At 52.2% G+C, this 25,771-nt stretch overlaps 1 protein-coding gene across 1 annotated transcript; it reads right to left on the reverse strand.

Annotated features, from left to right (window-relative positions):
* Positions 1-9,395: 9,395 nt before the first annotated feature.
* SH3TC2 (SH3 domain and tetratricopeptide repeats 2) lies at positions 9,396-24,502 on the reverse strand. The gene is made up of 17 exons (XM_009983301.2): positions 24,271-24,502; positions 22,987-23,091; positions 22,585-22,712; positions 21,506-21,611; positions 21,008-21,151; positions 20,680-20,881; positions 19,951-20,024; positions 19,061-19,256; positions 17,879-18,015; positions 16,868-16,909; positions 15,061-16,764; positions 14,763-14,943; positions 13,116-13,266; positions 11,479-11,601; positions 10,771-10,921; positions 9,949-10,145; positions 9,396-9,587 (listed from the first exon to the last, which is right to left on the reverse strand). Exons 1-17 carry the CDS (start codon positions 24,500-24,502, stop codon positions 9,396-9,398), a joined length of 4,065 nt encoding a protein of 1,354 aa, XP_009981603.2.
* Between the last annotated feature and the right edge of the window lie 1,269 nt (positions 24,503-25,771).

The following is a 25,771-nucleotide window of genomic DNA, read 5'->3' on the forward strand; positions in this document are numbered from 1 at the left end:
AGCTTAATTAATGCTTCTCAGAAGAGAAAGAGACAAGGCTGGCTGCGTGCCACATTCCCAAGTGAGTTGAGTGTTAGCTCATCTCCGCATCTGCAGGCCACTGTGGACTGAGATCAGCCGATTCGCCTCGCTACAAGAAGCCCAGGGTGACGAGGTGTTCACCTACAGCTCTGTCCTCTGCCATTTACCGTGCTGCCTCTCCCAGGCACATACTAACATCCAGGCACAGGGTGACACGGAAGGCAGCTACCTGCAGCCTTCTGGAAGAGGCTTGTGCTGCATCTTTTCTCCACTGAAGCACCACTGAAGAGCTGACCAAGGGATCCTCCATCCCAACAGAGGGCTGCAATGCATCTCCCTACTGAAGATGTTCCATCTTGCTTGCACTCAATTTCAGGACAGCATCTCCCTCCACGTACCATCCCTTCCTCCTCTTCCACTGCTTGTGAGCAAAATGGGACAGAGCAGGAACCTCATCTGCTCCAAAGCCCAGCTCTGGAAAACCCCTGCAACACCCCACCTGCAGAAGTGGCAGGTAGGCAGGAGAAAGGCTTTGTGACTGCTAGAAATCAGCATTGGTGAGCAGCACCTTATCAAGAGTTGTGATCCAGGAAAAGAACATCCAGTTGTGAGGCTGGAAAACAACAGATTTGTTTCTGGCTGAAGTTCACAAAGCCCCTGACCCTTAAGGAAATTCAGCCTTCAGAGCTGTGTGTGTTCACTACAGAACGGGAAGAGGGAGCTGGTCTGAGAAAGGGCACCTAAGGTCAGGCTGGCTGGGCAAGTGAAACAGGGTCAGCAATATTCCACAGCCCAGCAAGGGAAATAAGAGAGAGAAAAAAGCAAAACACATCCAAGAGAATATGCAGAGATAAAAAGCAGAAGAGAGAGAGATAACTGCAAAGAGAGGTCTGTGGGTGGTGCTGAGAAAAACACAATAGAAAATGACGTGCATATGGTTCCTGTACAGTCACCATGGCAAGTGAAATGGTTATTCGAAAGCTTGCAGAGCAGAAAAGCAAGAGAAAGAGCCACCCTGTCAAAGGCATGACTGAGGGTTTCAGATGGTGCCCATGGGTGACACTGCACGTAGTGCAAATTTGCAGAGAACTGAGTGCCCAGACTGGCTCAGCCAAGGCAAGGCAGCTGCATGTCAGCCAGCCTCAAACTCAGTGTCAAAATGGCACCGGGACATCACGGGGTTTGTGAGTGAATAGGAACCTCCTCAGTGCTCTGAAAGTGGAGATGGCAGAGCCCAAGCAGGCAAAGCCACGCCGAAGTGTCTATGCTGACACAACCACAACACAAGCTGCAGGGTGAAAGGTCCCACAGCACCATGGGAGCAATGCAGTTGGAGACTTTGGTTAGTGCAGGCAATACCATCAGCTCACAAAATCCAGTGGCTCCAAACCTCAGAGGAAGTCTTCGTGCGTTACAGGCAGAATTAAAACACAAGGAAGTCCCTAACACAAGTGGTGTGTTGTGATATGCCTCTACTAACAGAGTAAAGTACCCAAGATGGATTTCCAGAAGGAGCAGTTTACAGAAGTGGTACCAATAAAAAGAAAGGAATGGTTCACATAGTGCAGGATCTGCCCAGGGAAGACCTACTGTACTGGAACTAAAAATACGGGAGGGAACAGAGTAAATTGGAAGAGAAGCCCCTCCACCAACAAGACAGAGCCCATCAGCCATTCTCAGTCTTTCATGTGACGTTTTCCCTCTCCACCAGCCAGATGTAGGCAGTCATAACCCTGAGTTAAAATCCAGGTGGAAGGACGGACTGCCAGCAGCATGCCAGGCTGGCAGGGCCATGTCACAGCAGATGACACTCTGGGGTAAGGCACTGAAACACCACCCTTCACAGCCCTGGCTCAGGTCTTCGAGGAGAGGCAGAAGCAGGTTTCTGCTTGGACAAAAGCGAGATGAAATTTTCAGCAACTGTGGCACCATCAAAGAGACACCTGCTGACTTCCAAAGGCAACAGCCTTCCTGCCAAAAAGCAAATGCAAATCACCAGATGTCCTTTCAGAGACTATTCTGGTTTGTAAAGTATCTAATAGATGCTCTTGCCTAAGTGTCTCTTTATCCATTGTATCCTTCTGCACGAAAATACAACAGATAAACAAGATCAAGAGATTTTCAATCTGAGATGAACATTGAAGAGCGCAGAAGGCATCAAAAGAGTAGTCATCTGCCAGTTTTCAAGGCAGGTTTGGAAAGAAACTGAGAACAAACCATACTAAACTAAGACCCACAAGTCCTCATGTCTGCTGGTTTATCAAGACAGCATATTACGGAGATTTAAGAGGAAAAGATGTCAGTCTCAGAAAAAGGCACTTTAAGGAGGAGTTCAGCAGGACACAGAGGGAAACCAGAGCCAATAAAGGACTGACAGAAGCCAGGACTGACTGACAAACCCTACTCTGCAGAAGAAGCCAGGTACAAAGCAGGTCCTATTATTCCCAAAGACTGGAGCTCCTGGAGTATCAAACAGCTTCCAAAATAGACATAAGATGATGTATACTCAGAGGACAGAGAGATGAGTCAGAAGACAATGACAATCCTGCTGAGTTTGGCTGCCCAGGGATACCTGGCACCGCTGCGGGTGCCTTGTACCTCGGCACTGCTCCAGCATGGTTTGTCCTGGGGCAGCCCCCACCAGAACGCCCAGTTTATTCTCCTGTCAGATCATGAGATGGACAAGATGGGAAAGCCCAGGTGATGGGTTAGGGAAGTCTGGAAGAGATTTGAGAAGAACACAAGTCTGACGCTCTGAGTCATATAGGAACTTCCACAAATCTTTCCCAAAGCACTGAAGCAGGGTTGGGTTTTTTTTAAGCTGATTAATATTGTAGTAATACTTTGGGATCAAGCATGGCTTAAATCTCAGACAGGGGTAGGAAAAAGCCGTGCTCCAATCCAAAAACCAGCTGCAAGGAACTGAAAGTGTCCCAGACAGAATGAAACCTTAGAGTCAGGACGTAAATACTGAAGCTGTTGCTCCCTACATACCGATGTACATTTATATATTCCTGCGTGGCCCCAATGCCTCTGCCAGAGCAGGTGCAAAAGAGAGAAAAAAAAAACCCAAACAAAACAGAAAAATAAAACCACCACCCCATAACCAGTGCACAAAGGGGATTTTGTTATGTAAGAATTTATTCTTCCTTTCTCAAAAACCGTCTGGTGCTCAGGGGCTCATTTCTTTGTATTCATCCCAATTCCTGGACTGTATCCCAACAGCCTTCATGGCAGCCAAATACAGTCTTTTTTTTCTTTTTTTTTGTTTCTTTTCTTTTCTTTCCCTTTTCCTGTACTGTGACAGGAATTGTTGGAACTCGTGCTGTTTCCTACACTTGTCTCCAGTGCTGCGGGGAGGGAGCCTCTTGCTGCCAGGTTTCCTGCCTGTGTTTCCCTCCCAGAGGAGGTGTAGCTGCTGGGACACCATGCAGGAGCTGGGGAACTCTAAGCAGCTTAGCTGAGACCCTCAGTGCACCCTGGCGCCATCGTGTTTGTCTGCAGAGCTGGGACAAGACAGGAACATGGAACTCTTTGCCCATCAACTGGTACCCAGGAGAGATGTTTGCCCTTCCATGTGTGCTTGTCACTAGCACACGTGGTCTCTACCAGCTGTACGCTTGGAAGGGATAATGTTTACTGCATTGTGTTCACTTGTTCATCCTCTCTGCCCTCTCCAGTCCCAGGGAGATGTTTTTCCCGGCAAAGCCCAGCACAGCATCCAGCACTGGTCCCCCATCAGCCTTGCTGAATGCAACGCACCCATGAGAGCAGAAAGCAGCTCTGAAGATCCATGCTGGTAAGTCCCGGTGAGAGCCCTGCAGCCAGTGACAGCGGGGATGACAGCTCCAGGGCTGACCCACGCCTGGCACCAGCTCAGCACAAGAAGTATTTCATCCCAGCTGGGAATTTTTATACATCTGGCCTCACGTCCACAATCATCAGCCACTTCCCAGCTGCCCTGTCCTTCCTCTCTTTTTGGTTTTGCTTCTCCCCTCCCGCAGGGACACAGCAAGCTCCCGGGGCAGGGACACCAGCAGCACAGACACTGCCTGCCTTACCACAGGGCAGGAAAGGGTTATTTAAGCACACGCAGTTACAGTTAGTGACTCTTGGCTGTTGCGCAGCCTCCCAGCACCAACCTCCCATACACCTCCTGGCATACATATTTATGATCCCAATTATTACTGAACAAAAACCCAGGTTGCTGTGAAAATAAACGATTTTTAATCTAAATCACCCAGTTTACATACTACACCCACCTCTGCTTAGCAGAACAGCTGGTCTTTACCAACTTCTCATTACTGTTCCAAGCAACACAGGAAGATGCTGGCTGGAGAGGACCAGCCACCTCCGAGATAAGATGAGCTCAGATTTACCTCTGCCTCAGACTCTGCTCCTCCACATCACTGACGAGCCTCCAGCAGAGGAGGCTTCTCAGCTTCTGGCTTCTCCTCCAGCTCCACCAAAATCCAAGGCTGATAGGGATGGATAAATGATCTGACATCCTGGGGCACTGGCGACAAAGCCTGGACGCTGAGCCCCAGGCCAGCTCTGTGCAGCTGTGGTGGGCTTTCAGCAGGGGTGGTGCAGCAGCAGCAACAGCTGTGCTTGAATACTCCAGTTAAGATGAGGTCCAGGTGTAGGTCTTTGGGATGGGAGAGGCAGCTCCCACCCACACCGCGACCCTGCACAGCACACCACTGAAATTCAGACTTCCCTCCCAAGCAACACGTGCTTTTCCTGCCCAACTGCCAGGCTTGAACAGTACTCGAAAAGGGTTTCCATCCCTTGTTTAACCCATGGGATCTGAGGCGTGGAATGGAAGAAGGCTGAGGTGGAGCTGTATGGTACGGACGGGAATAGGAAGGCCCCTCCATCCAGCCCAGCCTCCGTTCTGCACAGGCCCAGTCAAGATTCGCAGCTCTGTACAGCGAAGGAATGATGAAAGATGCCTGCTGATAATAATTATTATTGTTGGGTGTTGTATTTCTGCAGGAAAGAGCAGTCTCCGTGTAAACCCAAATAAATGTAGCTATCTCTGCACTTCTGACCATATCTGTATTTACAGTTATCAGCACTTCCTTTTTCCTAACGCCACAGGAGGCTCACACCAGAGCTAAGGTGATCCAAGAATTATTCTTGTCATGGTATTTTCACTGTCCAAGAATGAGCATATGTTAAAGAAATACAATCTCTCTTTATTCCAGGTTTTCGATGGTCCCCTGAGGCATTAAACGAAAACGGGGTCAGAGAGGCAGCGTTGGCTCTCAGGTGGGCTTAGGTCAGCGCTGGTAGCACCAGTGCCCACAGGGTCGGACTGATGAAAGATCGGAGCAGGACGGGTCGGCACCAGGTCCAGAGGCCGGCACGCAGAAGCACCAAGGCCAAAACAAGGAGGTTCCTACAGCACCCTTCATCCTTTGGAAGTGCTGGAAAGGAAGGTGCTACTTTTAACAGCCATGGGAAGGCATGTGCCTCAGCTCGTGGTCCTCACCAGTCCTATTTCCAGCTCGGCTGGCCGAGAACCAAAGGAGGGAAAACTGTGACTGGGCATGGAGCAGACAGTCACATGCAGCTCAGAAATAAGTCATAAGCCACAGCAAGATTACGACACCTGGTGTAAGAGGAGATTTGATCCATCCTTTCCCTTTCCCCTATTTCTTCCTCTGTCTCTTTGGGCTGACACTGGTGCTGGTGAAGGAGAGCTGGACACTGGTGGCCAATGCCCACTGTAGGATAAACACCTCTTGTGTTTCTACAGTCCTGCTCTTCCAACCTTCTCTTGGAGCAACATCCCAGCTCTGGTCACGCTCCGCAGCCTGCAGCACCCCAGGTCCATACCCCTTCCATGGTCCCTGTGCTCCCTCCCCACATACACGCATGGGTGCTCCCTCAGACAGACAGACAGACAGCTCCCAGTCACCATGCCCTGGGAATGACGGACAATATTTCTCCACCAAGGAAGGGGTGGAGGACGACAACTCCCAGCCCGGTTGCCCCAGGGCCATTACCTGGTGACCTCCTCTGGCACTAAGTCCCCAATGCATCTGTTTCTCTGCCCATGAAACTGTGCTGGTGGCTGGAGGGACGTAGTATCCTCACCCTTGCTTCAGCACAGACCCAGGAGCTGGTACACATGACAGACTGCTCTAAGTTTCACTTTATTTTCAAGTATTATTATGGAGCCTGACTAGCCCTGGCCACCTTGACCTCTCTTCCCACTAGAAAAACAGCCCAGCTCTGTCACAGCATGTGGGAGCGGGCAGGCGGACAAGGGAGAGAGGAAATGAGGCTTTTTAGGACACTCCCAAGGAGCAATTCTCTTTTTTTTTTCCCGCTAGGCACCACAAATTTGTTTGCTGTGATTTAAAGAGGACACATTTGGTTAAAAACCATGGCCAGATCCACAGTCCCTGCAAATCAGAACATCTCTGTTTGACTTCATGGAGCTTAGCTGATTTAGACCAGCTGAGACACTGACCCTTTATGTTTAAACAAAGCCTATTTTTTACTCGGGTTTTGGCTCTGGAAGGGATATTTTAGCAGGGATGCTCTCTGCATGATTCATCCTCCACTGAGCTTAACTTTGACAAGACCCACAAGAGCCGCTGGCCACCAGCGTGGGTCTGAGGGCTCTCCCACAGATAGAGGCACAGCCACCTGCACCCTGGCCCCAAGCGCAGAGCCTGGCCAGCCCCGCAGCACCAGCCACTAGAGCCACTGGTAACAAAAGCCCTGCTGAGATGCCTGGGCAGCAGCTGCCTGGTGGCCTTGGGCTTCACTTCAGGGACCCAAAGGGCACTGCTGAGGACCAGACAGACCAGGTGTCACAGCTGCTGCAGACAAAGTACCATGGGGCTGGGCAGCATCCCTAAGAGAGGTGCTGGGGATGGCATGAGAGATGGGTGGAGATCTTGGTGCCAGGGCAGGGCACTTCTGCACCACATGGACTTCCAGAGCCATCAAAACTTCCCTCTCTCCCTTCCCCTAGATAGCCTGATGTCCAATTCTCAACCTGCCTTCTGGTGGGAAAATGTGAGGCTGTTTTTTTCCCTGTGTATGAAAAGAAAAAGAGGAATTGACCTGAAAGCTGCTGAAAAGATCTTGCCCTCGTACAGTGAGCACCAGCCACCTGAACTGAGCAGGGAATAGGCAGCTCTGTGGAGTGAGGCAGGAAGGTTTCGGGGACTGACTCTCCTCCAAACTTGCTGTATTTCAAACGGGACGGAGATTTACCTCCTCTGAGCGCAGGGCTGAGGCTCCCCTAATGGCGTTGCAGGAACGCTTGGTAAACAAGCAGTAAACTATTCACTGCCCCGGTGATGGATGCCTGGCAGGGATTAGAAGGGAAAATAAACTCAGCATTTGCAAAGAGCAATGAGGAAATGAATGTTGTGTGTTTGGCATTTCTGTACTGGGTTTGCATGGCAAGGTTTCGGTAGCAGGGGGACTGCAGGGCTAGCTTCTGTAAGAAGCTGCTAGAAGCTTCGCCCATGTCTGATAAAGCCAATGCCAGTCAGCTCCAAGATGAACCCATCACTGCCCAAGGCTGAGCCCATCAGAGACAGTGGTAGCACCTCTGGGATAACGTATTTAAGAAGATGGAAAAAAAATCCACTATGTAACAACCTGCAGCCAGGGAGAGGAGTGAGAATACATGAGAGAAACAACTCTGCAGACATCAAGGGCAGTAAAAGAGGGGAGGAGGTGCTACAGCTCCCACAGCAGATTCCCCTGTAGCCCTTGGTGAAGACCATGGTGAGGCAGGCTGTGCCCCTGCAGCCCATGGAGGTCCACGGTAGAGCAGAGATCCACCTGCAGCCCATGGAGGACCCCATGCCGGAGCAGGTGGATGCCTGAAGGAGGCTGTGACCCCATGGGAAGACGACACTGGAGCAGGCTCTTAGCAGGACCTATGGACCCATGGAGGAGCCCATGCTGGAGCAGGTTTACTGGCAGGACATGTGACCCTATGGGAGACCTGCGCTGGAGCAGGAGAAGCGCATGAGGATTCCTCCCCCTGAGGAGGAAGGAATGGCAGAGACAACATGTGATGAACTGACCACAACCCCCATTTCCCATCCCCCTGTGCTGCTGCAGGGGAGGAGGTGGAGAATTCGGGAGTAGAGTTAAGCCTGGGAAGAAGGGAAGGGTGGAGGGAAAGTGTTTTAAGATTAGGGTTTATTTCTCATTATCCTACCCTGATTTGATGGCTAACAAATTAAACTTCCCCAAGTTAAGTCTGTTTTGCCTGCGATGGTAATTGGTGAATGATCCCTCCCTGTCCTTATCTCGGCTCACGAGCCTTTTGTTACATTTTCTCTCCCCTGTCCAGCTGAGGAGAGGATGGTGGAGCAGCTTTGGTGGGCACCCGGTGTCCAGCCAGGGTCAATCCACCACAATTTCCAAGCAGTGGAGCACATTAGGGAGGTGGAAGGACTTGGAATAGGCCTCCCTGTGAAGTCCCAGCTGGATATCCGGCCTCTGGTTGTCAGAGCAAAGAAATAAGCTGGAAAAAACTGTTCATTCCTCACTCTGCACTCGTCCAGACTGCAAACCGGGGTGGGTATGAGCGAAGAAGCAGCAATCGTCCGACCGAGGCTGCAAACGTGGGCATTTATTGCTCTCTGGTGGCGAGACGGGCTCTGTGCCTGCTCCCGCGGCTCTCGGGACCCTCCCGGTGCCTCCCGCTCCCCCTGCCCGCTCTGCACGGGAGTTTTTCCTTCTCCTGCAGCAACGGAGCTGGGGCACTCGACGGCGCTCGCTGCTGGCCGGGCGGGTGGCTTCTCCTCGGGCCGCCGACAGCCCCGCGCAGAGGCAGCGCGGGCGCCTTCCCTCGCCCAGTGTGCCCCTGCAGAGCTGCGCGTCACAGCCCTCCGCAGAGCGGACAGGACAGAAACCAGATGGATAAAGGAGTTGCTATGCAAGTTAAAACGGGTGTGGGTCGAGCTGTGCTGTCCCACGGGACCTGAGGTGTGGGGAGCAGCTGGGGGGGGCAGGCAGGCACACGGCACCGCTCTCCCATCCTTGTCCCAGGCACAGCAGCTGCACTCCTCAAATGCCGTCTGTTGCCCAGCCCCGCTACACTGCATGCTCCAGCACTGCTGCCAGGGCCTCCTCCTGCCCAGATGCCCAGCCTCACTGTGCCACCTGGGCCCTGGTGCACTGCCCTGCTTCTAAAAAATGAGGGTAGTGTGTAAGTGCTAGGTCCTTTGTGTGCCGGAGACAAGAAGACCGAACGCCAGCTCCTTAGGACACGGCGTGGGACCTCTCCTGGGCTGGTTGTTCTGGAGAGCACATGGATCTGTGCCAGCAGTGCAGCATGGTGCTGCATGATGGCTCGCGCTGGAGTCCCTGGGGTGGTAGGTCAGTCAGACGACGTGGCCACCTTCGCTCAGCCACCTGGGCCGGTATGTGGCACAGCCCGGCGTGCCCTCGGGCCCCCGCATGACACTGGAGATGTCACCCAGCTTGGCACGAATGAGGCCTTGCAGCTCCTGGTCTCCCAGCTCGGTCGCTGCAGCGAGGGCGAGGAGGAAGTAGGCTGCTGCATCCTGTTCATCCTAACCGTAAAGGACAGGGCAGGCGTTAGGAAGCGGTTTAATGGAAGGTCATAGGGTGTAAGGGAGCTGGAACAGAGCCCAGTGGCTCCAGGAAGAACCCAGTGACACCTGACTTCGTTGAAATGGGCTCTATATAGTCGCAGCTAAGTGCCAGCACTTCTTTCCAAATTGCCTTTTCCCCTTCAAAACCTGGTTGTGCCAGCATTGTGCATATTTATTCTAAAGCTGCGGATAGGACTGATGGTCACAGGATGCAGCCATATACGTGTGTGGCTGCTCTGCCAGCAGATGTGGTACTCCACCTCCATATCTCCATCAAGACCAGAACACTCAACACAGCATCATGGAAAGAGGTTCCTACCTTCAGTTTGTGCAGGGTCAGGTTGCCAAGGTGGCAATACACCTTGCAGTAGTACAGGGCCTCTCCAGAACACTGCAGCAAGGTGGGACGCAAGGCAAGTGTCTTCAGGTAGCAATCTTCTGCCATCTCATACATACGCAGAAAATAGTAGACTGTAGCCAGGCGGTGGAATGCAACGAGCTCTTGCAATTGATCTCCTGGAAAAGAGTAGCTGATATAGTCAGGCTGCAGCACGCTTGCAGTACATCCCCAGCCCAGGTTTGCTCAACAGCCTGGGGGCACAGATATCTTCATAAGGAGACACTGAGTTTGAAGATTGTTTAGAGAAAACAAAGCCATGGGCAGGGTGGCTGGTACCAAGGCCGGATGGATTGCCCTGGGAGTGTATCATTGAACCAGGGGATTTCTTGGGTCCTGGAAAGGGCTATTACAAGACTGGTTCCATCTCAGACATTTAGGCTGGCATTTTGCTCATTCAAACTATTTCTGTGATGGGAAGGGATGAGTTTATCAGAAGAGCCAGGGCAGAGAGGAACTGTTCAGTCCTGTGCCTCAATCAGACTTCCCGTGCTCTGGTGTAGCAATAACCCTTCGCTCAGCTGGTCCCACCACTGCCACAGCAGAGCAAGCACATGTGGCTGTCACGCAGCTTAAAAAGGGAAGTGGCCTTAAAAAGATGTTACCCCTTAGGATGAAAAAAGGTCCAGAGGTCTTATGAAAGCAGAAGATCCCCCTTTCACGTGCGCACCGTTCCCAACCAGAAAGGCAACCCTGTTAGCAGGAGCCAGTAACCCCTGTTCCCGGCAGGTGTGAGTCACTCACCCACCCTGATGCTCAGCCTGGCTGCCAGCGTGGCAAACTCCAGCGCTTTCTCATAGCCCTGCAGCCCCATCTGCAGCTCCGCCAGCTTGTTGAACAGCCGCAGCTCTGTCTTACTGGCCTTTAGTTTCCTGGCCAAGGGCACAGCACCTGCCTGAGGAGAGAGAACAGTGAGTCCGGGCTGTCCTGGAGGTATCGGTACAGCACTGCCCACAGAGGGGTGACAGAGCAGCAGGAGATGGACCAGGGGCTGGCATGGCAGGCAGACGATGGGGTGGTTGAGTGCTGCAGGTTCACGTTCTAGCCCCTTCTTTCTCTTGAAAATGAGTTTCATATCCCAGAGCATGGTTCTCAAAACCTGAGCCTCACGTCTCTGCCCTTCCTTAGGTGCCCAAAATTCTGACTCTGAGCATGTCCTCAGGAGCAACCAGCTCATATCTAACACTGCCAGGATTTGTGATTAAGGACCCTGTTCCCATCTCCCATATGATCTCTGGAGTGAGCTTCAGCCATTGCAAAGTATGTCTGCACTCCAGGCTTCCCTCTGGCAGCAATGTTTGCACTCTGGCACGCTCAGAACCACCCCATCTCTCTCCACCCTCCGTCCCTCCAGCCTGGCCATGCAGTGCTGCAGCCAGCCCTGGAGCAAAGCTCCCCATGGCCATCACCTTGCAGGGACACAAGGACAGAAACGCTCGGAGAGATCAGTACCCTATAAAACTCCACCGCTCGATCTCTGTTTCGTCTGCCATTAAAAAAGGTATCACCTGCTTTTTCATAAAGATCCATGGCCAAGGAGAAGTTCTCGGATTTCAGAGCAGTCTGAATGGCTGCCTAGAAGGTAAAGGAACTGGAGTGAGACTTGGAAAGAGACATTTGCAGATAGACATTGGTGTGATTAAATAAAACAAAGTCATGGTAAACGTGAGCCCCAGTGCTCCAAACGGCACGGAGGCAGGTTGGCCAGCAGGTGTACAGGACTGTTGGGCTGCATTTACAAGTGATGTGTGTAAGGATGGAGCCAGGAGCCAGACAACCCATTCCTGTGCAGGGTCAGTGTGACAAACTGATCAGCCGAGATATCCAACAGCATCAGGATTTAGAGTCAGGACAGTGCAGCCAGCAGGTGTCCTGGTCCTGGTCTGTCATTGGTGTGATGGAGTCAACATGAAGATTGACAAAGGGAACAGACAGCTTATATGGAGAAAAAGCAGAGCCAGCAGGAGGGAGGGCAGGTACGCAAACTTCTGTGAAGAACAGTTATTTGTGCCAATTATGCACTTGGCCCTGGTGCCACTTTCCAGCCAGAACATGTTGTTCCTCACACTATGACAATTTATTGTTGCCAGTGACCTTGCCTGGGAAGGGGCCCCTCAGGGACTCAAGACATGCTCTGCTCAGATCTGGCATTGACTGGCCCTTCTCAATGGGACGTCACCGCTCCTTTAGCCCCTGCCTCCCCGCTGAAACCATGGGCCAGGGACGCAATGATGGCTCTTTGTTATGGGCTTCAGATCTCCCTTGTGAACACGAGGAAACAGGCTGATGCCAAAGCCATCTATTCATTTCACCCACATCACCGAGCAGTCACCCTGTACCAGCAACTCGCTGCCTCTACCACCCTGATTTAGGGGCAGGCTGGCGTGGCTGATGGGAAAGGCTCCTCTTCTTGTTCCCACTACCATGTACCTCAGTCACCCAGCCCCAGCAGTTCAGAATTACTTCTGGGTAACAGAGTGAGGATGCAAAATGTCCTCTACATGTGTCCAGGCTACTGCTTTGCTGGATACCCCAGCTCAGTGTAACTCCAGCAGAACCATCCAGCCTTCTACTCTGCTTACTCTGGGCACATGAAAGGATTTCCCATCTTTTAATAGAAGCTGAGCCCTGAATGAGAGAGCCCTAAGATTTTATGAGCTGCTCTTCCACTTTGCAGTTCAGCTGATGAAATAATACTAGAGATGGAAAGACGCTAGTAGTGTTCTACTCGAAGAAGCCTCCAAGCACTTCCCTGGCACCTTAGCCCTTACCTATGTGTATTTCAATGGGAACCGATCATCTGGCACTTCCAGCTTCCTCGGGCAGTCCTACATCACTTTCTTACTCAATAAATTCACTTACTTTCACCCAAGAATTCTCTAAACCCAGTGTATGGAAGGAAAGATAGGAAATCTAGTGCCAGATAGTGCACGAGTGTAAGGCAACAGCTCCTCCTTCCAGCAGCAGGATTACACTCTGAAATTTCCCTTCCAGGTCTTCGAGCCTCAAAAGGCTCCTACCAAGGAGCTGTGATGGGAATGCAGCTAGCCAGGGTGGGAATGGGACTGCTTCAGCCACATCCTCCATACCTGAAAGTACATTTCCACCAGCTCATCTTCCTGCATAAGGTAGTAGAGCCTTCCTGCCTGCAGCCAGGCCTCTGCTGCTTTCACAGTCTCCTCAAGGTCAATGAAGATCCTTAGACTCTGTTTGGTGCAGTCCAAGGACTGTTTCAAAGCCCTGTGATGACAACAGGCAAAAATCCATTACAGGGAAACCACAGGGCACCCTCAGCAATCAGCTGCAAAGCTACCACAACATCTCCTCATTGGCAATCTGGCCTCTCCTCCCACATTTGCCAAAGGTTAGACACATGGACAGCCACAGCTCTGAGCAATGCGTCCTGGTAAAATCATGGAAATCTCCATGTGTTAGTGTCCATGTGTATCATCTGCCAACCTTAGACCAGCCTGGGACCCCAGTGCTCAGTGCAGCCCCGAGGTAGCCTGCTCCTAAGGGGCTGCTCCTCACCCCTGCTTGTTTCAGCTGATAAAGGCTTTGTCCTGCTCATTTGCAAACCCTATTTGCCCCCCTACACTAAGCCCCAAAGTCACTGCCAGCTACACATGGGAGCATAGGCAGGGAGTGCTTCATTTTCCAGACAGCTCCTGGTACCCAAAACCACATCTCTGCCTATTGTTTTTCCCTCGGTGCAGCCAAAGAGGCAGATCTGTGGCTACATGTGCAAGACCTTATAGCCCCTTTTGAAACCCCTGGTCACTAGAGGACAAAGGGACACGCAGCAGGACAAGCCAGTGGGTTGGACACGCTGCCTGCAGAAGGCAGCTGCAGCGAAGGGAACATCGGGCAGTGCCCAGGGCATGTTTGTTTGCTTAGTGTCTCGCCTGCTGGCAATCGATCTCCAGCTGTCCTTCGACTCCAGGGAACGGGGTGCTTTGTGATCTTAAATAGCACCGTTCACATGGTGGGTGTCTGCTTCCTAAATTCCTTCCCTCTGAACTCACTGTGACCTAGCATGGGAAGGTTAACATCCAATTTTATGACAGCCCCTGCCCATTTGTCCTGCTGGGACATGGGAGCTAGCTCTCCACTATTTGACATGTTTGCCTTCAAAGACTGAAGCAAACCTGCAGTCTGTCCCAGTCTCTTTCTCTCCCCTCCCACCCAATCTAATCAGTTACCTGCATGTGTCAAGTGGGAGATTGAAAGGTGAGCTGATATGGGGTCTTAAATACCTCCCTGGGGAAAATATTCCAGCAGATAGGAAGGGCAGACTCAGCAGCTGGACGCTGAAGCCAGGCTTATTCAAATAACAGATAAGGAACCTATTTTTACTGGTGAATGGTGATTAATCACTGCAACAAGCCTCCAAAGGAAGTGATTCATTCCCTGTCACTGGGTCCCCTCTGATCAAGTCTGGATGTCTCTCTGGAAAGCTGTGTTTGGCTAGACCCCAGTTCTGTCCCGGCTAACAGCCTGGCATTTGCCTGGCTGTCGCGGTGCTCTGGTTGACATTGAACCGTTCCCCTCTTCCCCGCACACCATCAGCTGGCGAATCTCAGCAGCTCACCCACCCGCAGCCCGCCCACGGGGCAGCTGCAGCTGCCAAACACCTTACCCACCTCTCTAGAGGGACAGCCTGGGGAACGCACTGCTCTTGCTTTGGGTGAGCAGGGACCCCGCTCTAACAGCACCTGCACACAGACAGGACTTACTCGGGTGTGCCCAAAGCCTGGTAGAGCTGGCTGAGGGTCTGACGGACATTGCCTTCCATGGCTCTGTCCTGGAGCTGTTGTGCCAGAGATACCCGGTGCTTGTGGTAGGTTATGCAGGCCTGGAGATCAGGGGATACTTTGCTGTAGAAATGGCAGAGAGACTCAGTGATGTGAAGCTGACCTGCATGGCACAGGGAAGGGAAAAGGACAGGTCAGGGGGCTGCATTAGGGACCTGGCAGGGTGCTGCTGCACAGAGGTGAGCACTGCCCTGGTTCCCGCCAGCAAAGCTGTACTCACTCCTCACGTTATGCCACTTCAGGGCAAAAACCAGTGCCAGTTCATAACAGAGTTTGCCATCTTCCATCCGCTGCCTGTTCACCATGGCCTGCGCTAGCCACAGCAGCACCTGCACCAACTCCATCTCCAGGTCTTCGCTGCCCTGGAGCTCAGCATAGAGCTGAGCCGACTGGAGCAGGTAGAGCTCGGACAGCTGGCTCGCCCCGTGCCAAAGGCTCAGCTGCCCCAGGTTAGCCAGGGCAATAGCCCGGTTCCTCTTGTTCCCGGTCTCCTTGGCTTTGTGCAGGGCCCGGAGGTAGTTCTCTGCAGCCTTTTGCACCTGCCCTTCTCCTTTGAGGGCAATGGCCAGGAGATTGTGCACAGCTCCACCCTGCGTCACGCTGTCCGTCCCGTGCAGAGAGCGCAAGAGCTGCCACATGATGTCTGCAGCCGGGCCCGGCTGGCTGTTCAGGAGATACATCCACCCCAAAGAGAGGGAAGACTCGAAAGCCTCCTCCTCGCCCATCAGTCTGCTGAGGGTTACGGCTGTGGCTGCATAACAAACCGCCCCGTCCAACACACCATGCTGAAGGTACATCCTGGACAAGATGGCACACAGCGTCCTCTGGATGGGCACAGCCCTGCTCTTGCAGGAGAAGTGCAGTGCTTGCTTGAGATAGAAACAAGCCAGTGCTGGGATGCTGATCCTCTCCAGTCGGGTTCCCAGGAGTTTGGAAGTATTCTGGAGAATGAAGCCAGCTCTCCAAATGGGTGTTGGTGCCCCCTTGACACCACTGGGAACAAACAACCTGGCGGAGGCCAGTGCGATACTTGGCAAGTACTTCTTGTCATACAGGTAGCTCAAGATGGGGGTGGCATCCAGTGGCACAGAACTAGTGTCCAGGCTGAGTGAGGTGGTGGTGAGACATTGAAGATGCTCGGTAAAGGGCAACACTTCATCATTTTTGCCCAGTTGTAGGAAGAGTTTGACAATAAGGAAGCAGACCCGTGCCTCCAAGGGAGCATTACCCACAGCAATGGCTTCCCTCAGGACGTACATCATGACTTCCAGCTCGTTCTCAGAGCTGAAAGAGTGTCCAGGCAAGCAGACAAGTAAGGCCACTGTTTTTCCCAGCAGGGCAGAGAACTTGTGCTTCATGTTCTGTTTCAAGTAGATGGAGGCAAGGTTCACATGCAATGCAGCCAAGAGGGGCATGTCCTCAAAACCCCTGTCCAGGATGCTCATGGCTTCCTCAAAGTAGACTCGAGCCTGGGACAACTTGACCTTTTTGATGCAGAGCTTACCCAAGAGGAAACAGAGCCTGACATGAGCCCAAACTGAGTGAGTCCTCTTGGCCCAGTTCCTGGATGTCTCAAGGTACAAGACTAGTTCATCCTCGTCAGAGAAACCATAAAAAGTGGAGTTGAGAAAGGAAAAGCTGAGATCATAGAGGCTTTGAAAACTGGGCACATAACTGTCTTGGTTAAGGAAGGTCAATATGGGGTCAAAGACATCAGCATCTTCCATGTGTCCAGCATTCAGGTCAATAAAGAACTTGGGATCATCAAAATCATCCAGCTTCTCCAGGAGAACATCTTCCAATGTAGTAGGGGCTGATTCACTCCCTGGGCTAGACAGCTCGGAGGTGCTAGTCGTAGCCAAGTCATTTATTTCCTCCCAAGACTGGAGCAGCTGGCTATCTTTACAGCCACGGACAACAGCTTCTGGAAGAGACAGGCAAGCCATAGTGGGATGTTTCCCCATGTCAAAATTCACTCTCAGAAGTCATCATAAAAGCATCCCATGACATCTGCTCTGCATGCTCACCTGATGGCACTTTCGGGAACGTAGCTGTAGGTTCAAAACCATCTACACAGAGAGACAAACAGGAGAAACAGAAAGCCCAAGGCCTTTGTCAGTGTTAATGTGCAACACAGTGCTCAAACCTGATAGAGATCTCCTGCTGCTCTGCTAGACCCCAGACCCCTACGTGGGAGAGCAGGCTTACTTCTGGCTGCAGACAACACACGCAGCTGCAGTTTCAACCCCCCGACTCGACTCCGTCTAAGACCATGGAGAACAGCTTTTAGCTGGCAGTGAGGTGAGCACTTGTGACAGTGCAGTTACCTGGGAACAAGCAGGTCTGATTTTTCACAGGTAGGGTTTTATCAGCTCCATCTTTCTTAAGAGCCTTGTCATGTCTATTCAGAGGCTTCAGGTATGTGTGTATCTCTGACAGGCTCTACCCCAGACTCATTGCACCTGAGCTGGCTGGTCTGGAAGGTGCCCTGAGCCCCAGGGCATCCCAGGCTCAGCCCTGCATGGCCAAATTGTGCTTCTAGGTAGTGAAAGGCAAGAAATAGAGACAGATAAATTAGCTGTGGTCCGAAAGCCACACAGCAAGCATAGAGAAACTGAGGAGAGTCCCAGGAACCCTGGCCTGGCTCCTGCTATGGACAGGGAGATGATGTCACCTTCCACTTCATCTGTGCATCGCGCTCAGTATACACCCAAAGGTCAGACAGCAGCAGGGGATCTGCTGCAGGCAGGGACCTACAGCTAGGATCAGTCAAGAGCAGTGTCTGCCAGGGTGAACCACAGCTGAGGAGCTGCCCTGGCAGCAGAGAAGACCACTACAAACTGCAGTGTGGCAGCACCCAGCTCTTGAGGGCATCTATAACCTCCATGAACAGGCTGAGCAGAGGGCTTGGAGGCTGTCTCAACCACAGCAGTTGTCTCCCCTACAAAGCCCCAAGCAAGAAGCTCTCTAGACACTTCCCAGCATTGCTCTCCATGGGGAGCCATGAGGCTGGGCACGTAAGGAGAGAGGAAACTCACCCAGCCGGTACACAGAGGTGATGTCAGTGCGTGCCAGGTCACCGAGGAGGGTGGTGAAGTGCTGCTCACCGCCATTGCAGGGGATGCGCAGGAGGGGGGACTTTTCTTCTTCGCTCAGAAACACCAAGCCCTTTCCCCTAGGTTGAGGCGGACATCAGGGGAAAACAGTCAGTGTCTCCTCATCCCCTGACACTACAGCTGCCCTGTTGGATGGGATGGGCTTTCCCACCCCTCCTCTTTCTTCCACCAGAAAAGCTCTACTGCAGATGAATGCAAGAGTCTGGACATCTTCCCCACCAGGCTCTCAGATCCAAGTTCTCCGTGGAGGAACCGATGGATACCAGGAGGGACCTATTGGTCTTTTTTTGTCTCCAGAAGCCCTTTCTTAGGCCAGGGCATCATCTGATCTCCTCTCGGTTCTCTGTAGCATCAGAGAAAGACACTAAGACTTACCTTGAGTGAGCCTGATCCAGGAAAGCCCAACAGACCCTAGTAAGAGGTTAAGACCTCATTCTCCCACACACATTCTTAGTGAAGAAGCCTTTTCGGATGGGTATTGAATTGGAGCTATATCTTTAAGCCACCAATAAAGACAATTGCCCCGGTCATCAGAGCAGGGTTGTGTCACTCTACCTCCTCAGACAACTCTTGTCTATGTCCTTGGGAGGGTGTTTAATCCTGCTCAGTGAGAAACTGTGCCATTGGTCGTTCTGCCTCAACATCCCCCAGAAAGCGAAGGGGCAGAAGGAAGCAAAGCAGGGCTTAGTTTCCTTGGCAGCGATCACTCTCCCCACCCTTGCCAGACTCACAGCCCCTCAGACAAAACTACAAACTCAAGAACATTTTTAGGTGGAACTATGAAGCCAGCTTGTCCGGTACACAGATGTTCTGGGCCTCCTTAGCATAAAGCCAGGCTTAGCCCAGGGCCAGATCTGTTCCTCTCCAAGAATCACCTAAGGCAAGTGAAATACGATTTCTTTGCGTGGGCAGAGACTCCTGCAGCCTGTTGGCAGCAGAGCCCCAGCCAAGGCTTCTGGACAGACCTCAAACGGATCCTCTATGAATGCCTTGCAAAGCAAATTGCCTGCCCTGGACTCACACATAGTCTTGAGTTGGGACTTGGAGCCTTCCCTTCATTTTCTCCTGAGTTTAATTTAATCTAGATGGTAGCAGTAAACTTACAGAGGTTCACAAGCCTTGGGACTTATGTATTCGGTTGGGACAAAGCCGATGCTCCCACTGCTGAGAGATTTGCCCACAAACCACGGGAGTCCTGGAATGAAGAAGCCGATGACTTCTATGCTGTCTCCTTTGGAGAAACTCAGTTCATCCCATGCTGCTCCTCTGCGGTCCTCTGTGGCTGTGCACTTGCCTTTGACTGGGAAACCAAGGCAAACAAGGGCATTTCAGTGTGGGGCCACTGTTAAAACTTCCTTGTTGGAAAAGACTTGGGCAAGAAGAGACCATGATTTCAGCTTGAGAAAGCTGCCCCTCTGTCCCCTAAGATTTATTGTGCTCTCAGACTCAGACCTCTGCAGTTTCTTCTTGAGAAGAGGATTATAATAAAACATACAAGAGGCATGGACAAACACCACACAGCCAAAGACTGAGACCTCTGAGAGCTGCAGCATGGAAGGTGGCTGGAAACCTTGACCTCCCATGTCCAGCATGCTCTGGACAGTGGCCATGTCTGGGCAGGAATGGCCTGGGGCAAATGGGTGAATGGTGGGCACGGGTTTCATGTGCACACTGGTGGGAACCTAATTACCTAAAACTTCAGTCCTGAAAGAATTAAAGGAGAGATAAAATCGCAGTAGAAGAGAAAAACCCAGTGGCAGAAGGATGTCACCAGCAGCCCTCTGTACTCTTATGTTCCTCAGACCATCCTTCTAAGTACATGCAATTTGCAAGCTCTGTTCTCCGCCCCAGAGAGTCCAAAGATGCAGTATTCCCTTGCAGCACCTTGCAATGGAGTGTCATTGTCAGAACAAGAGATGAGCCCTTTGCATTTGTGGCCAACCCGGGGTTTGCAAGAGCCATGCCCTTCCCTGGGTGACACAGGTATCACTCACCAATTGGCTGAGAGGTCGTCCCACTGATCTCCTGGGAGATGCCAAAACTCACACCATAATTCTTCAGGAACCACCTGCAAGGCAAAGGGGAACCGCAATGGTCTTCTCTGAGCAGTCCTGTGCTCAGGCCACCACCAGGGACGGTCTCACACAATCAGGACAGATGTTCTGTCCTGTGGGAGTGCTGGAGCTGCTATGGATCATGGACAGCACGGCCAGTCCAGTAATTCTTTGCAGTGGTGTTACTGGGCACGGAGGGCGGTTTGCACCTCACGGCTGCAGCCTCACACCACATGGTAAGGGCAGGATAAATTGGCCAGGCTGTAAGGAGGACTTCACCATGTGAGTACAAGAGGAGCTGCGGGTGTCTTTGAGGCTCAGCCAGGTGTCCAACATGAGGCCCCACTTTGACTGGCATTACCTAAGTCTTGGGCTATGATTTTTCTTCCAGTTACTCACCTGTAAATCACAAATAATCTCATGTATGACCTAAATCAATATCATACAAGAATGATATCTGAAGTATGTCCTTGCTCTGTCCCATTAACAGGACCTGAATTGGTTCCAGTGGTTGTCTTTATGAATAATGTATATTCTCACAAAATTGTGTAGCTCTTGCCTATTTCCAGAGGCAAGAGCAGTTTCTCACCCCAGGCTTGGTGCCAGCTCATGTGTCAGGATCAGGAAAGAATCTCAGCTTGAGCATTATTAATTGGCTAGTCTACTTACTGGTAAAATGGGTGAGGTATTGGGTCTAGAGCTGTCATAGGCATCAGGCCTCGTTGACCCGTCAGTAAGGACATCCCTTCCCACTTGGACTCCTCTCCGATGTTCTTCACATAGATCAGCTCGTTTTGGCAGAGCTGCAGGCCTTCCTCTCCCTCCTGCTCTGGCTGCCAGACACCAGGCACTGCTCGGGAAAAAAAGTTACCTGCAGATAGAAAGAGTCATGCCCAGGTCAATGGCATCAGTGCAAGACATAGCCCAGCACAGGGCTACAACAGAGTCCTGCTGAGATGCTTTTGAGGAAGTCCCTACACATGCAGTTCCTTCTCACCTTCCTGGAGTAGCAGACTCATATATATGGTGGCCAAGCGATCTTCATCCACAGTAACTCTGATCTTTGTGTCCTCCATCAGAGCACAGTTCAGCCAGTACTCCTGGTCAAAAAGAAGCTGTTCCAAGCAGCTGCCCACATACCCTAAGAAACCAAGAGGGAAAGCAATGTTGGCGCCCTCCTTTACTGGGCAGGATGAGGTGCTCTTTGGATGTCTCCCAACCTGCCATCTGCAACCACACTCTGAGGCAACAGCCTCTAATTCCATCTCCATTCTCAAAATGCAATAGAGGGATTACCCAAGTGGCATCCTCCTGGGTCTCTTTCACTGATCCAGGCAGTGGTTTCATAAGTCAATAGATGGACAGCAAGGTCTTCTAATTCACATTTTTCAGCTGTTCACCCTGTTACATTACTGTTTCTTTGATGTCAGAGAATACCTTCTCCAAAAATGTTTCTCGCACTGTCTTTAGATCTCCCATGCCTTGAAAACATTACCTAATGTCAGATACGTGGAGAACTTCCAGACTTCTTCTAGGGTTTTGAAGGTGAGGAGAAAGCGATCCTCCTGTGCTTGCATACAGACCAGCCTGGCTGACAGCTCCTACACACAGGAGACAAAGCAAGATTAAGGGACGGTCCTGAGACTTTGACAGCGGGTCTCCTTTGTCAGTGTGGGAATAATATCAGACCCTGGAATGAGACTAGGCACTCATTTGCTAGCATAGTTGAGAGTGAAGCTGTGTGAGTTGATTGCCTGGAGTTAAGGGGAGGGTGCTCCAGCCAGCTAAGTCCTTCAGCCAGGAGGGACGCAGTACCCACAGTGACAACTCCCCATGGTGCAGCAGTGGAAGGGTGAAGAAGTTACAACTACTCCGAATCTTTTCCCCTGTGGCGCATACCAGAACCACTGTGCTTTTGAAATCCAGACACCTGAACCATAACACGCGTGGGTCAATGTTCAGCCAGGACAGGCACAGCTTCCAAACTGCAGCTCTCAAGCTGAAAGCAGTGCCCTGAGGGAGAAGCTCTCCTTTCACTATTGCTGGCACTAGTCTGTCTCCACTGTTCCAGGTCTTCTGGGAAGCGCTGCAGGGAGCCCTGAGGGGTCAGTGCCTTAAAAACCAGCAGGGAAGGAGAGTTCAGTCCAGGAAAAACCTCTTTAACTGTAGTGAGTTTTCTACATGAAGCCAAATACTCTGAGAACCCCTGTGCATGCTCAGAGATGCCACCTCCACCTGGGACCTGAGTCTGGCACACAGCTTTGGTGATCCCAGTCCTGTGAAATGCCGGCTTTTTGGACTCACCCCAGGGCTATTTGCATGATGCCTTAGGCAGCTCAGAGCCTCCAACATGAGTCTCCTGACACGAGGCTCAGCTTTGCATCTGCTTCTCACCTGTTACCAGTTCATTTTCCCCATCATTCCAGTCCCCTACAGAGTCCCCATGTGCAGGAACACACCCTGCAGCGGCCTTGGAGGAACTTCTCTTTCTCAGCTGGGTTCGGTGTCCCATCACACACCCCATCATGCCAGGAGCCTCCCAGCACGCTCCGCCTGCCAGGCTGGGGCTATTACCTTGAACAGGGCGCAGACATCTCTGTCGTCACTCTCCAGGGCCCACAGCTTCTTTCTGGCTGCTTCCTGGAGCTGGGAATTGAGGCACCGGGAGGAGCGGCTCTCAACGGAGAAGAAGAGGGAAATCTCTTGAAAATGGAAGTGTGCACGGTTAAGGTGGAGAAGAAGCTCCATGCCACACAGAGCTGCCTCCACCACACTGCCTCCCTGCAGCCAGCCCCACCGCTGCCTCCAGCCCTTGCCTGGTTACGATGCTCAAACAACACAAACCCAGCCCGTCATCCCCCTTCAGCAACAAAGATGAGAAACTCAAGGGATGACAGCAGGTTGGTCAGCTGCGGTGCCAGGTCTTGCTACATTCAACCACTGGAAATCTGAGTGATGCCAAAGGCAGCATCTTACCTGGTGGAAAGCCCTCCCTGACAGCCAGCAGCACCGAGGAGGTGTCCGGCAAGCCTTCCGCTGCCTCGGCAGCAGAGTTGCTTGGTTCTGATGTCCCAGCCTTACCTAGCAAGGAGAGGAGACACAGAAGATCTGCTGTCAAATTTTGTGGCAGAGGTCTAGGATATTCTGCCTCTCTGTGCCACCTGAAAGCAAAGCCCATGGGTTGCACTGCAGATCTGGCTGGGGATTGCATGAATCTGGTACCACTCTAAAACCATGCTCAAGGGTGGAGGCAAGATCCATGGGATTGATGTGTCCTGACTACATGATACCCTTGACGACTGGTTTCTTTCCGGTGCTGGAGTGGCTTTGAAGTGAAAGGACTTTCCCTCCTTGCTTTTGGGACAGACCCCCACTGAGCAGATCTGGTAGAAGAACGACCTCGTGACACGGAGATTTTTTTGGAGGAGACCTCAGAACGAGAGCACTTTCCCAGCACAGGAGAGCCAAGGGCTTGCAAAACTCTTTGCTCATCAATTTGACAGTCAAAATGAGATTTTCTCCCCTGCCTGCTCTGGTTGGTGTTTGAAATCCAAGCTGCATTCTCTCTACTTCACACATCGACAACTATTGCCATAAAGGATTTGGGAACTGAAATTAGCTGGCAATTATGTTAGTGAAGGCTGAGGCACATAAAAATCCAGCTTGCTCTTCCACAGCTGTATTGGCTGTGGAGGGATAACAAGATTAAAAACCAATTTTTGTCAGTAATCAGATTGGATTTGTAAGACAAACATGTACCTGCACATCTGGAGCTGGAACGTGCAGTGGCTTTTGCAAGTCACTTCTGTGACCATAACTATACTCTGCAGTTCTTTTTATTGAGCCAGCTTTGCTAGTCAGTCAAATAAACTGTTATTTGCACAGAGAATTATAATCCTTATTTATAGTTAGCAGTAGAAAAGAATGGCCCAAGGCTGGACATGTAATGAATGAGCTTTTCTTTGAAAGAAAAGGCTCTAAATCTCTCAACAGCTGATTTGAACACACTCAACAAAAGATTTCATCCAGCAACTCCGTTCCCTTCTACACATGGGGGAAACGGAGATGGGGAAGCAAAATGAGCCAGAGGCAGAGCTAAACCCGAGCTGACTCCTGCCTGGGCTGGGCTTGTCTGCCAGTTGCTTCGCTTCTCCCTCCCTTCCTTTCCTCCCCGCATCCAGGCAGACCCCGGCGGCCTCTGCTGTGTTTGGCAGGGCCCGGCACGCAGGGACGGGGTCCCCCTTCCCCAGAGACAGGTACCTGATGCCATGATCTTCTCCCGCCAACATCTTCCCTGGCGCTCGGCTGTGGTGCGTGGCAGGTGGTCCCAACGGGGCACAAGCATGGGCGAGCGGGGGCAGCAGGATTCACACTCTTCACCTGGGGAAGACAGGTGGTGGGGAGAGGCATTCGGACCCCCGGCAGGATGCTCCCTGCCCAAGGGATCTCCATATGATGTGCTGAAGGAGGTGGCAGGTTGGACACAGCCCATGCCACCTCTGCCAGTGGCATGACCAAGCATGCTGGTGGGTCTCTGCAGAGCCAGGCAGGGGCCAGGCTCGCTCAGGCGAGAGGAGAAATTGGTTTGCTCCCTGCCGCACTTGCCAATCAGTGTTTATTTTCATTTGGGCCAGGCTCAGAAAAGGAACTGGGAGCTTTTTCAAGAGGCCAATTGAAACTGCTGGTGGGGAGTCGTTCACAGCCATGCCAGTGACTCATTTACCTCCTCTTTGCTGAAGTATTTTGTAACAGTGGGCAGGAAACAGCCCCAGCCCCGAGCTGAGCTCAGGTCCCAGCGCTCGGGGCTGCACCCGGGGCTGAGGCACTCACAGCACCCCTGGCACCGGCTCTCCCAGGCGACACGTGGCTACAGCAGCTGGCCCTGAGCCACCTCCCTCCTCCAGCCCGTTAGCATAGCCCTGTTAGCTCAGCTAGTTGGCACAGCCCTTTAGCTCACCCGGCCATGCCCTATGGAATTGTGCCTCAGGGGCCAGCAGCACCCTATGGGCTCTGCAAGCCCTGCAATGCTTGGGGTGCTCCTGGGCAGCAGTGACAGCAGGACAGGGGTGGCAAGGGGGCTCCTGAAAAGCCAACAGCAGGGGAATAAACCAATCCCCTGAGTCATCCTCTCCCCTCCCTGGCCAAAATACCCTGCCTGGTTCCTCACGCACCCAAATCCAGTGACACAGCAAGTGTCCAGCAAGAGGAGGGGACAGCAGTGGCCATCTGGGGAGGGCAGGCAAGCAGCCAAAGAGATCCTGTGCCCAGCACGAGTCTCCCCATCGGCCCCATCAGCAAGGGGAGCTCTGCAGCCACAGGTCTCGCAGCCCTGCTCAGACAGAGCCTGGCTGTGACGTCCCCACGGACAGCTTACCTGTGCAGCCCAGGGAAAGGTCCTGGTGCCAAGGGGTCCCCAAGCAGCAGCCCATGTGTCCAGCAACACCAGCAGCCCCGAGCCGGCGGGCTGCTGCTGTGCTGGCAGGGGTAAGTGCGTTCACTGCCCGGCCGGCACCGCGGCTCGGCCCCAGCCACAATGCACAATGTGCCTTTTGACCGGGCACCGTCTGCAGGCGAGGCGGGGGTGGTGGGCACAGAGTCAGAGAATGGTTCGGGTTAGAATCATAGAATCATACAATCTTTTAGGTTGGAAAAGACCTTTAAAATCATCGAGTCCATATGTAACCTAACACTGCCAAGTCCACCACTAAACCACATCCCTAAGTGCCACATCTACGTGCCTTTTACATACCTCCAGGGATGG

The sequence above is a fragment of the Tauraco erythrolophus genome, chromosome 16, assembly GCF_009769465.1.
Source record: "Tauraco erythrolophus isolate bTauEry1 chromosome 16, bTauEry1.pri, whole genome shotgun sequence".
NCBI lineage: Eukaryota > Metazoa > Chordata > Aves > Musophagiformes > Musophagidae > Tauraco > Tauraco erythrolophus.

Coding starts and splice junctions, on each gene's coding strand:
- SH3TC2 (XM_009983301.2), bottom strand. CDS start 24,502: ATGGGCTGTGTCCAACCTGCCACCTCCTTCAGCACATCATATGGAGAT. Junction 14,944..15,060: donor GAAGTGGCATAACGTGAGGA/GTGAGTACAGCT, acceptor TGTGCCATGCAG/GTCAGCTTCACATCACTGAG. Junction 13,267..14,762: donor CAGGCTTTGGGCACACCCGA/GTAAGTCCTGTC, acceptor TTGTCATCACAG/GGCTTTGAAACAGTCCTTGG.